Raw genomic sequence first — 13,529 nt, 5'->3', positions numbered from 1 at the left:
GTAACGAAAAGCGAAAGATACAACACTATATATATATATATATACATAATATATGTACTATATATGTGTATTACATATATATATATATTATATGTATTATATATATATATATATAATATATATATATATATACTATATATGTATTATACAATTTGTTTTTCTTTTTATATTATCAAACACAATATAGGCCGCGGTTATATCATGATGGAGTAAACATTAATTAATTAATTATTCGATAGACGATAATTGCAAACAAAACTATGGAATATAATTATTATTATTACGCTATTATTATTGAAATACCAACTATAGAGTACTACTTTTTATTATGACATTTCGTAACTAGTGAATTTATTATCTAATTAAAGATTAATGAGACGCAAGTGTAACATTTATCCCCCTCGCTCCCCCCAGATAAAAAAAGAAAGAACTCACACCGTTCTTCATCCCAGTCTCTTTTTCTTTTCCCGAGGAAAAAAGTCTCGAGAAGGACAATGAGAATTTTCTCTCGATCCAACCCCTCGAATCCTCATCCAACACTGCATCGGTCACGATAAATGTACAATATTTAATATAATGCGCTTTCCTTTATTTATTTTTATCGGTGGGATTCTCGTCGTTCTCGCTAAACGAGACAAACGGAAATGGAAAGAAAAGATACTGTCACCGTCGCCATTCAGATACCTTTTTGTATCCCCTGGTGTAAAGACCGTTCGCAGAGTGACTTAGGAAAAACTTTAGTTAACGTCTTGTTTGCCCCCGTGTTCGCTATTCATTTTGTAAACGCGTTTTGTAAAATATATATGTTCGGTTTAGATGTGTGAAAGTTAGCCTCACGATATCCACTCGGAGAGGGGAAAGTGAATTTAGGTTTTTGCTACAGTTTTGTACTCTTGGACGTAAAAAAGACTTCGTTTTTCTCTTAACGATTTGTAACGTAGATAAGAATACTGTATGTTGATGTTCATGAATATTTAACCGAATATTGTTATATTATTATTAAAAAAGAAGTTTTAAAAATACATTCCATTTTTATTTTTCTCTCAGCTCAGGTTATATATGTACATACGTGTATCGAAAGACCAAAATCCTTCTTAAGAAGTATTTCTTATCGATAGTATTTATATAATCGCGAAAGAGTTACTAAGAAAGAAACGAATTATTTTTATCTTATCTTCCGAACAGAGACGGATCTTCTTATACGTATACATCGAAACACTTTGAATTCTTTGTCACATTGCGCGTGTATCCCTTAATAAAGTACATATTTCAATACTCACAATGTGAACAACTAAAGTTTTTCTGTTAACTCTGTTACATTTGCCGCTTTACTTGCTCTCACTTGCTACTACTCGTCCGTTCAGCAACTTCGCTTCCAACAATCGTCCTTAACGTTTGTATATTTATTTTAAATTATTCGTTTCTCACGTGCACGATATATGATCTCTTTCTAACTTTTTTCGAAATTTAGCCTCTTCTTACGTATACCGTTCGTATATTTTACACGATATTTGTACATAGAATTTCATTAACAAGATATAGCGTTCAAACGCGTATGTACCCGTCTCGACCTGCCGACAAGTTGTACGGATTCTCGATTAAACGAGGACTTATATTTTAGTTCCATCGGATGGCAGAAAAATAAAGAAAAATGAAGAACCAAAATACAGTGCGACTTTCTGACTTTCAAGGACTCCTAGGTTCTCACTAGGTCTTAACTTAAAATGGGACTAAAGTATGCAACGAACGCAACGCATGTTTTCCTTCTATTTTCTCACCCTATTTATTCTTCTTGCGTTCGCCGAATCTCCTTTCCTTAGATGTAAGGATCAATCACTTATCCGATTACAGCGCATAATGTAACAACGTAAACGAAACTGGCACGTAAGAATTATACATATACGTGTATATATTTATACATACTTACCATTAACACAATATGAAAAATCTGACGAAATAAAGTTTACGTATAATTATTTGAATACTGGACATTGTACCTGTGTGCTCTCAGACACCTTTCTCGCGATCATTTCACGTTTCAACTTCTGAATCCTGTCACGATCTGTGGATTCCCGTTCGAGCGCAGTCTTATTTATACATAACATGTCGTTCGTTTCGTCGTCCTTTGTGTACACAAACCTATTTGATGTACATTTCTTGCAATGAGTTGTTCGCGAGGATTCGTCAATATTCTAAAAGTCAGTAACGAAAGTGGTATGATGGTAACACATCGAATTGGAACGAACAGGCTTTATTACGATTTCGCGAGGATTTCCGTTCCCTTCGTTTGACCGAAGTCCGAAGCGATTGCTGCCCGTCAGTTCTTCCGCCTTATCTGTCGTTTTCAGCGACGAATCCTTGTTGAACGATATCGTTGGACGGATAACAAAAGAAGGAAGTTCAGAGTCCCCATTCAGATCTATATGTACTAAGTTTATACGATATGTTTATATTATCGCTTATATATAAAAATATATAATATATATAAATATATATAATATATAAACATATATAATATATATATATAAATATATATATAATATATAAATATGTATGTGATATATATATATATATATATTATATCATATTCTATATACATATTGTACACACATATACAGATACACGTCGTATACGTGTAACGATATTACAATATTACAGTGATCGCGGAGGAATTACGACTCTGTTAACGAAAGAAAGCTCAATGTATAGAGGTATATACATAGATTATCATAGAGAATAGGGCAGCTGTGAAGAAGATTTTCTAGGTGTTAAGAGAGACCGTATACATACTTAGATTTTGGGATCGCCACGTCGAGATCGAATGCGATGTGGAACATTTCGAGTACGCTAATCGGAGCAATTATTCGTCCAATGGAATAGATGTAACGAAACCGAAGCTCTAAATAGCAAAATCCATCTGTACACGAGTCTCTGTTTTATACCGTACTTACGTGTCAAATAAATGTACTTGTCTGTAAAATGTATCACGACTTCTTTTATACTGTATTGACGCGACTTTGATAGCGAAGCATTCCATGTGTAAACGTGTTTGTTATATTTATTGTAGAATGAACCCCTGATTTACGTTATTCGTTTTCATCTTTTTACGACCCCATGTACATGTTTCGTTTCAACAGCTGGTTTGCGACACCGATGTTACCATCGCGACGGAATTGTATAGAAAAAACAAAATATTTAATAAACGATTTATGGATTATTCGACTTCGGTTTCTCTTTGTAGAATGGTGAACGTGACCTCTTCAAAAGAATATCGCTAATCAGAAATGAAAGCCAGGTTTAAATATCGATCGGCGTCTACCGCGTTAAGTACTGAATTGCAAATTAGCCGAACGATATACCTCGGCTCTGCTTGTTATTCGTTTATCTGCATACAAGTACCTATTAATCGTTGTAATTGCTTAGAGTTGTTGAGTTTCGTACGTCTAGTCGTTGTCGGTTTGCAATTAAATATGACAAGACGAGAATTTGTTGTATCATTCGTTGTAATTTCGCTTGTAACCATTTACGCAAATAAGCTTCGTTAATCGTATCGGTATGTTTCTTGACTTAACGAACGTCAGTGTTTATTTAACCGCAAGAGTTCACGCGACTCGAAGTCGTGAATCGGTCGAAATTTCTGGAATGCAGAACGATTCCGCCCGTAATCTGAATACGCGTCGTGAATGGCAATTTGCGAGAAAGCAATAGTTTATAATACGGAATCGTACAGAACAATATTTGTTATTACATAGATTTATTTAGTTACTTGTGTATAAATGGAATTTTGACACTTATATACAAACAAAAACGTTTGTTTGTTGGGAAACAAGATCATGTTTAACGTCGATCTTGAAACTTCCTCGGCAATTCCTTTGTTCGCTTTGTTGAATTACAGTCAGAACTTTCAACTCGAACGCACCACTGCGCCATTCATTCAGGTCACGAGACGACGATGCGTCATGTAGCTCTGTTAATCAAATGAATCCAAACAAATTTTCATAACACGAGCAACAATTTGATTCTCCGAGTGATTCAGGATTCGATATAGACTGGAGCGTCTGATTTTGCCATTTACAGCTATATAGGCCGAGAAAAGCGTGTGTCATCTACGATGGTTGACATAGCTTGGCATGCGTGGCCAAGATGGTGGTGGTAATGGAGGCACCATGACGATAGTCGGATTTCTCTGCGTATCATCGTGCCGCTTCGGTGTTCCTCTTTAATTCTTCCGTAGCTCCTCAGAGGGTGTTTATCGTTGATGATGCGCGTTTGTGGTGGAACGTTGTTGATGTGTTAGTTGTGCATCATCGAGGAGAGATCGCTAGATGGTCGGTATATCTGTGAGATTGCTGCTGCGCCGTCCGAAAATAGATAAATGAACGACGAGCGTGCCATCCTTGTTGTCGGTGGTTCCACGCACTCTCTAACAATGCATAATTATTAAAAGGTTCATAGCCAACATCGGGGTGTAGGAATGGAGGTACTCAAAACCAGCCAAGAGATTGTGCACGAAGGGTGGCTCATTAAATCGCCACCTACCAAACTTTGGCGAGCGGTTAGTATTTCATAGAACAATGACAAATTCGAAATTCTACTCGGTTCGTCAATTTTTTTATTGTTTACATTTTTAAGTGCTTGTCAAATCGCTATGTCTACATTTGTTCGTCAAGCTTTTATGAATTCTAACCTCGTATGCTGAAAAATGTTTCATAAGTATGGAATGTTGTGATATTTTTATCCAAGAATGTTAATGTTCTAATTACATTTTCGCTTATATCGCAGTGTAGACAATGTTTTATGCTATACACAGTAATTAAATTTAAATGACAACTTAAATATGTAAACTTTATATATTCCTTTTTAAATAATTTCTATGATACGTTTGTTTATTTCCAGAGATGGAGGAAAAGGTGGTTTGCTCTTCGACATAGTGGAGAATTACCTGGACAATATTTTTTGGAATATTATACAGATAGACGTTGTAGAAAATTAAAAGGTCGTATCGATCTTGATCAATGCGAACAGGTAGCTACCTATTTGAAGATCTTTATCCTGACTTACGTAATTGAATTTGCTTATGTCTTAATATTGACTTTTATTTGTAAACAGGTGGATGCAGGCTTAAGATTTGAAAATCGCAAGCAAAAATATCAGTATATGTTCAATGTTAAAACACCAAAAAGAACTTATTATCTAGTAGCAGAAAGTGAAGCTGATATGAATAAGTGGGTGGATGCCGTATGTCAAGTTTGTGGTTTAAAGGCCTATACGCAAGATGAGGAGCAACAATGTCAAAGTACATATTGTTATCATTTAAGATATTTGGAACTTAATAAGATTAATAATATATATAATATATATAAAAGATAATAAGATTTTATACAATATTATACATTTTTTTATAGTGTTCCAATTTGAAACACAAGAATCCCCACCGATTTCACCTACTAGTACTATTTCGGGCCCATACATTCCTATTAGTGAATGTATTTCTGGTCGACGGTTAAATGATACTAGCTCCCTCAATTCGGCTTTGGGGCAAGGACCTGAACATTATGATGCCCCAAGACGATTGGCCCCATCCCCTTCTAGATCTCCTACAACAACGGATGCAGAAAGTGTTTTCACCGACGATGAATGGACTGCTCCGGTGCCTAGCGTGAACTGGGAAACTTTTCCTTCCTCTGGTAAATATAATCAATATATTTCTTTAACCGAATTACGTTAATAACATTATATTTTTATAATAGGCGAATCCAAACAACCGCATAATACGAGTGATGCCGAAATTGGTTCTTGGAGTGTTCGAAAGCGATTTGGGAAATTAAGAATCGTTGACTCGACTGTACCGCCTTCTGTAGAAAAGTTACCAGCACCTCCTAGGCCACCGAAACCTCCTCATATGTTACCTGAAAATCCTGGTCATAATTATTTAAATTTAGATGGTGCTACCGAAAGCTCAAAACCTACAACTCCAGCGACTCCTGCGCCATCGACTCCCGTAACTGCAATTGTAACAGACGAATCATATGATTTTCCAAGATCTCACCAACCTGGAGCACCCGAGTCAAGCACTATAGATAAACATTTTTACTCCAATGCTGCTCCAAGTAATGTCGAAGATACACGCGTATTCCGCTACGACTTTCAGGAAGAGGAACCGTCGAGTCCACGCTCTGAGAGTTCAGCAACTGCTACCTATTCAAATTTACCAAGTCCACTTGTGCGAGATAATTCAACTTCAGTACCAACAACAGTGGCACCACCGCCTCCAGTTGTTTATCGGGAATTAAAACCAGGAAGAAAAACTAGCGATTCTACATCGATCATTAGTAATGAAGCTTCTCCAGGACCGACAGTGTCAGTTTTGGAAATGAGTTCTGCCGAACACTCTCCTGCCGAGCCTCCGAGTATTAACAGGAAGCTTAAACCTCCATTGAATAAATCTCCCGTAGAAGGTATGAATATTTACATTTTTTTTCCCCAACCACCATATTTGAGAAAAAAAAATTATTCATATTATAGGACCTTTGCAATTAGCTTCTCCACCTGGAAGAGGAAGAATTAGAGCGGCTCCTAGTCCTACACCTCCAACTCACGTTCATTCGAATCGACATCAATCGACGTCAGATGAAGATAATAATGCTTTCGACGACAAAGAAGAGGTATATAAAAATATATTTTATAATATATTTATTCAATATCATTTCATAAACATGATTGTATTTGATATAAATTTGTGTTTCAGATATACTATTATCAAGATCAAAACACGTTTATTCCTGCTTCGAATCGACGTCTTGTTGTTTTGCAATATCTAGATCTCGATTTGGAAGCAACAGAAAATTTCACTTCTTCGAGTTTGCCACCAACCCAGTCCCCTCCAAACACAACGGTGTATAAAACTGTGGATTTCCTGAAAACCGAAGCGTTTAATCGCACTCGTCAACTAGTCGAAGAGGAGAGAAAACAATGTACGGATGAACTGGCATAGCTTTGAACTTTGTTTTCTAGATCTTTCAGCGTAACGAACAGGAAGAAAAGTAGGAACGTAACTTCTTTTTACGTAGCGTATAATATTGTTATTCTTTAGTAATACTTCATGATATTACAAAATTGCGATTCCTACGCAGTATTTAGCGATTTTTCAACCGCTTTTTAAATTTTTATGTTTGTTATTGAATTGAAGATTATTTGAAATCTTCGTTATCGCGCGATTATATATCATAGTTGGAAACCGAAGAGAGCAATATTCAATGGACCAAAAATGTAATATTAAAGTTAAGGCAAAACAATGAAGAAAGAAAAAAAATAGTAGTTTCGCGGAACTCTTATCAGAATTTGTAAAAGAATTTTTAATTAGAAGAGTAAGTATTATTACATTTAGGTACGAACTGTTTTTACATAGATTTTACATATGTCTGAAATGATAAAAAGGCATTTTAATCGTAAACTTTGCAATGAATTATGGATGTATGACATTGCTAAAAATTTTAGGATATCTTAATTTTAAGTATAAAACAAATAATATGTAATATATTTTCAAAGTGCCTGAAGTTATTGTTTTTCTTTTTTTGCTAAGGCGATCAGTTGTTTGTTATTGCATGGAAAGTGAAATATCATATTTATGGTTATAAATATGTCGTGGGTGTATAAAAGTCGTTCAACGATTATTTTCTAGAAAATAATATTTTGAAAATTTATGTTCTTTTTTGACATATATTCTTTTTTGACGTTTTTAGATGTTTTCTTTTTAAGTATAATTTTTATTATAATTATTAACAGTGTACTCACTGTACCTGCTGAAACAAATCTATAATGCATGGTAATAGAAATCTTGGCCATAAAATTACAATGCAAAAAAGACATGCATATTTTTTAACAGCTACTAAACCACAAACTGTATATTATGATTACATATGTTTACATATACATATATGCATTAAAAGTACGTGGAAAAACTATATTTTATGTATAACACACACACACACACACACACACACACACACACACACACACACACACACACACACACACACACACATTTTACTTTTATAATAGCTCTCACTTATTTACTGTAATTTTTGTACCAATGACATTTTTATACTATTGACAAGTTGTTTGTCAGTATGGCTAAAAAGAGATATATGTTTACCGGGGTTTCAATTATCTGTAGTGAACGAAGGAAATTAATAGAGTATATTTATAATGAAATTTTTAAGTTTGTGTAAGTACACTTGGTCCTGAAACAAAAAATAATTTCCCACCAAATTTAAAGGCTATATTAACTCTTGTGCGATTCGTATCATTCAGAAGTAAATATCTATATTTATTTCCGAAGATTTGTATATTATTAAAAAAAGCTATCTATCTCACCATATACGACAAACAATTTTTCGATTATGAACGGTTAGCACAATTTATTTATAACAACAAAAATTATATCGTATATTTATGCGATTAAATAGAAATAAGTTTTTCTATAAGTAATCAAATATAATAAGTATGTTTCTTTGATTTCTTTTTATGATATAGTTAAATTCGAATTTTTATTTATTTCGAATTCGAAAATCTGCAAATGTGTTAAAAACAAAAACATGGAATAGTAAGATAGTTTTGAATGAAGGAAGTATTCGCTGTGTGTACTTGCTATAACATTTTTTTTTATAACAATTCGTAATCGTTAATGCTGACAATACTTGTTCGATGAAACACAAATTGAAAGTCATTAAGGATAATATTTATTAATAGTGCGGATTTTTATGCATTTATAGGAAATTTAAAATTGCAAAAATGCACATAATATGCAAAAATGTCCAAAATACAGTACTTATTATAATATTCAACGAAATATAAAAATACGAATTCGCATAAAATTCCGTAATCTATTTATTATAAGTAGAATAGACAAACCTTTCGTATCTTTCGTTTGTATTATCGGTCGATAAGGTACGCTGCTATATCGACTCGGCACGGGAAGGTCGTGAAAACGTTCAGGGATATGCTGTCAGGTTATTGGCCTGGTTGGTTCTTGGTGGGACCGATGGAAAACAGAGCCTCATTCGCTCGCTAACCGTCGAGCGTGCGTTAGTTTTGTTTGTTTTCGGGCTCGTCACGTAAGTACATTGTTTTCTTCCCTCGTGAAACGAAATTGCATCGTGTAGTATCAGAGGCTTTACGCGTCGCGACGAACAATACTCGCCGGGGTGAATTTTCCTTCTTTGTGTTAAATCTGTGAAGCATCGAATCTGTTGTGTTTTTATCTTTTTGACTGTTTTTATCGAAAAGTGTGATCATCGACTTTGTGCGACCAGCCTGTTTTACTTTTGGAATCAAGGCGAATCCGACGAACTGGAAGCCACTGAAAACAATCATAGCGGAACTTCGAGTTTCATTTTCAAGGTAAGGACCCGCCAGTTTTGTATACATCGCAATGTATATATGATATATGTATGTCGTAACTCTAGTTCCACGTGATGATCGATCTGCTGCCACTTGTTGGCGATGAAAATGTCTATTGATTGACGTTGATGAGAGTTCAACATCGATGAAATTACACGTTGTTTTTTCACGTAGGAACATAATTTGATATGTTACAGCGAGTATAATTCGTTAAAAGTAAAAATATATTTTTACGTAATCTTTTTATCCAAGAAAGGATCTTTCGAAAGTATCTAACCAAAACACGAGTGTTAAACTTCCTATGTTTCTTTATTGAATACAGGAAAACAGAACGAAAATGTTTTCTCGGGTAATTATTAAGCTAAATTTCATAATTCTTCGAACAAATAAAGCGAATTCAAAGTCGAAGGTGGCTCGAGTATATGGCGTGTGTAGGTTTCTCGGCCACTTGTGGATTTTCCAGCTAACCAACTAAAACGATATACGTAATATGTAGTCGCTCGGATTACCGTTCCTGTGACCCTCTCGTCGTTGCAGTATGACACTCGTCACGAATATCCGGGTGGATATTTAACATTGTTAATATCTTATTTTCCCTTATACACACGTATCTAACATACATATCGTCGTCTCTAGATTTATTAGAAAAAACGAGAAGAACATTAAACCACGCAAGAAGGATTACCTTGAGATGTTCGTTTGAAACCGCAGCCATTTTATTACTATACTAGCATTTTCTTTAATATAGAGAACCTGTCAACGAACATTTTTGCGCCCGTGCAATTAGTTTCTCAAGAGTAAATTTCAACTGTTTCGTCAGGCTAACAATGTTTATGGTTTCCCTTGTACATGCAACGCCAGCTCGTTATGCATGCACATTGTTGTTGCGTTATTGGCGGTTATTGCGAAGCGCGCCGGAGTAAGTGAGAAATTCTCATGCACAATAACGATCATTATCGGTAACGTTCTTCGGCCGAGCGTAATACAACGCGTGCATTCTTTTCTCAACTTTCGTAATACTATCCTAATGAAAAAGTCGAACTTGGGTACTTTTCAATGAAGTTTCGTTTTTATGTCCCAAACATATTAAATTTTCTCTTTCTTCGAACAGATGGCGTTAAATAAAGATGGCGGTTTGAACAAAATCGATCTTGGATAGTTTTCAGTGAAGATTCATTCGTATCTTACGTTTCATAAATAACAAATCTTTCCTTTTTTCAGCCGGATGGTATAGAACGAGAGGTATCGAATAAATTTGAGAAATCGAAATAGGATAATTTTCAATGAAGTTTCATTCACGCTTTACATTCCATATTTCATTCCAGTTTTCTGTCTTTGTAAATACGTGGCATCAAACGAGTAGCGTTAAACAGATTTGAAAAAATCGGTCTTGGATAACTTTCAACTAAAGTTTCGCTCACATCTCGCGTGCCACATTGAATTTTCCCTTTCTTCAAAGAGTTAGCACCAAAGAGATCTGCTTATCTCGAAAAGATGAGAGAAGATGAAAAGCACTTTGACTGAAATGATCGACCGAAAGATCACCAGGCGCCTTACGGAATGCTCTTTGAACTCGGTCGATCGGAGAACGAAAATGCATCATCGGAGGGCACCGATGAAGAAATCTCTGAAAATAGATGCGCTTCGATAGCCGCTGCTTTGAATCCCATTAGTAGTTTGATAACTCGTCGTCCGTTTGAAACGAAAAAAAGAAAAATAAAAAAACTAGCTTCGTTCGATATCGGTTTCCTTTTGGGGGTTCGTGGTGCCTCGTTATCCCGATATCTCGAGCGGAGTTGTTGCCTCGCCAGATTCTTTTGTCAACCGAATACAAAGTTCAGCGTTTTCCTTCTATATCTTGGCCAGAAGAATAAACTGCCAACACATTATTCCGGCTTTCTACCGATACGCCCCATCGAACTGGTCGCAGGAAAGATATTGGAAAGCTAGTCTCACAAAGGGGTTCCAGTTTATTAAAAGCTTACGGGCAAAGAAACGTTTTGAATCAAGCATTCACTGTTCCCCTGCTTACGTCCTTTTCTTTTTCTTCTCTTAGAAAAATAATCTTGCCTCGTGTAATTGGAAAATACACCGTTTGAAATGGTTCGTGACGAGTCGATTCGATCCTTTTCGGCTCTTTCGTTCGATTTTCTGATCGACTCGTTTTTAGCAATCGAAAGCTTTTCCGTTACATTCGCTAGCTGTTCCATTATGCTTTTTTAGGACCGGTTTATGCGTGTCTTACGGGGCTTACGTCGGCTTGTGAAAACCACTACCCACGCTAAAAACCAGGATTTACCTGTGTGCATTCACTCGAGGATCGTCCAGTCGAAAAGGAATTTCTTAATTTTTATGCAGTGTCGGACTAACCGAATTTCCGAGCTGAGAATAACCGACGATGCTACCAAGAATACTTGTTTTGTCATTCGAGATGAAATGCACGTTCGCTGTCCGATGTCTCCTTTCGATTCTTGATTTCACCGCTTCAAAGTAGTCTGACGAACACATTAGAATAATCAAACATACGACGACCAGTCGAGAGAAAAAAGCGTGATAGTTGCTTCTTGAGTTGAGATCTTTTGATTTTAACGTTGCTTTGTGACTAAGGAAGAAGCTTAACGTGACACGATGAAAAATTATAACGATCGGTTAGATTGAAATATGTAAGTCATTTAAAAATACCTGATAAATTGAAGAATTTTGTGAAAGTCAAGAATATGCAATAATTATTACAACGAGCAATATTTTAATATTACGACGAATAATATTTCGAAACTTTCGTTTAGTTCCAAAGCCAAACAAGAAACAGTTTTGCTAACTTAACTGCTAAATTTTAAAGCTGTTTTCCTGTGAAAAATAGGAAATGTAACTTACCGTATCCTTCTTCCATAGTCTTCGCACAAATTCTTACGAGATGCGCATCTCGCTATTTAAATTATTTCATTCGTCGGAAGGACAATTTGTCAGAATGTCGTAACCATATGCTAACACGTGGACGTAGATAAAAAAACGTGGTCGCATGGCTGCAAGCACGTAACTTGTCGCAACGAGAAATAACGATTAATGAAGGCAATTAAGCGTCGTCATGTCCGTCGTCGGCTGTTGCGTTTCTACGTGGATCATTCGTCGCGATCATACGGTAATTCGTGTTATTTGCAGATCAACACGCGTTAGCGAATACTATTCGTTTTCCATGCATTATGCAACGAATTGTGTCTTCCGCGTAGTATGGCGCCTATCGGCTATAGTACAATACTATAGAAAGTATAGAATCATCCGTTACATTGTTTCGGATTTCTTCAGAAGGAAGTTCCGTACGGCACCTGAGCTTCCCGATTGTGTGAAATCTGTCGGCATTGAAGGACTGGCGCTGAAAAAATGAGAGACGTTCCGGAAGAGCATCGTGCTATTATACTTTTCTTCAATCGCGAGCGTTTTGTTCTCGCGCGGAGAAATATTTACGCTGCTAGCTAGCATTATCGGAAAATTCTCGGTAATTTTCCTTCTCTTGTTATTTCACATTAGAAGAAATTACAGATTCGTAATTAAATAATTAAGAGATAAAAGCTACGAAAAATATTCGGCTCGTATTAAATACAACGCCTGACGAAATTTTTCAACATTTATTAAGAGTCGTATCGATTACGACGACTCGTCTCTCTGTACAGCGTTAACGACGTTTCGAAATGATTCACATGTACCGCGTGTAATTATGTACGTACATGAAAACTTTCTAAATAAATGTTCAGATAGTTCGACGAGCCACCGTACGTTCATCGGCGTAGCTTACAATTCGCGTAAACTGTGTGTTGCGAATTATCAACTAAAGAGCAACCGGTCGAGTCAAACCGATCGTCGATATCGCGTACCTCGAATGACTTAACGCTCAGGGTGGAGGAGGTTTAATAGATCGAGTTAGGGTGATCCAGCACTGTATTTGCACTTGTTGTATAAAAGTAAAGTGTGATGTAATGAACACGATGGTAAGATCTTGTTGGGAGTGAAGTATTTCACTCGCACGGTACGATGTCTGATGATGAACTTCCTATTATGTTGTTGATCCTCTCCCCCAGTCGTTGGGTCTCGTCCGTCCCTCGTGCCTTCCCGGCTGGAGTTTTTCTCGGAGA

The 13,529-nt window shown here is 36.1% G+C and overlaps 2 protein-coding genes across 3 annotated transcripts in view; both read left to right on the top strand.

Annotated features, from left to right (window-relative positions):
* The first annotated feature begins 3,605 nt into the window (after nucleotides 1-3,605).
* LOC132908072 (GRB2-associated-binding protein 2-like) lies at nucleotides 3,606-8,625 on the top strand. 2 transcript variants are annotated; one of them, XM_060961696.1, is made up of 7 exons: nucleotides 3,606-4,555; nucleotides 4,897-5,025; nucleotides 5,110-5,296; nucleotides 5,406-5,687; nucleotides 5,751-6,458; nucleotides 6,541-6,665; nucleotides 6,749-8,625. In XM_060961696.1, exons 1-7 carry the CDS (start codon nucleotides 4,475-4,477, stop codon nucleotides 6,992-6,994), a joined length of 1,758 nt encoding a protein of 585 aa, XP_060817679.1. In that variant the 5' UTR covers nucleotides 3,606-4,474; the 3' UTR covers nucleotides 6,995-8,625. The 2 variants fall into 2 exon arrangements, with proteins under 2 accessions (XP_060817679.1, XP_060817678.1); XM_060961695.1 differs by having other exon boundaries at nucleotides 3,610-4,555; nucleotides 6,526-6,665.
* Nucleotides 8,626-9,025: 400 nt separating this feature from the next.
* The window catches only part of LOC132908064 (uncharacterized), a 92,658-nt gene continuing 88,154 nt past the window's right edge, over nucleotides 9,026-13,529 (top strand). Inside the window, exon 1 of the mRNA XM_060961667.1 lies at nucleotides 9,026-9,402. The gene's annotated coding sequence lies outside the window, so the exon portion shown is untranslated. The remainder of the gene's footprint in view (nucleotides 9,403-13,529) is intronic.

Source organism: Bombus pascuorum, chromosome 6, assembly GCF_905332965.1.
Source record: "Bombus pascuorum chromosome 6, iyBomPasc1.1, whole genome shotgun sequence".
In the NCBI taxonomy this organism is placed as follows: Eukaryota; Metazoa; Arthropoda; class Insecta; order Hymenoptera; family Apidae; genus Bombus; species Bombus pascuorum.
This window is presented reverse-complemented; position numbering and strand designations above follow the sequence as displayed.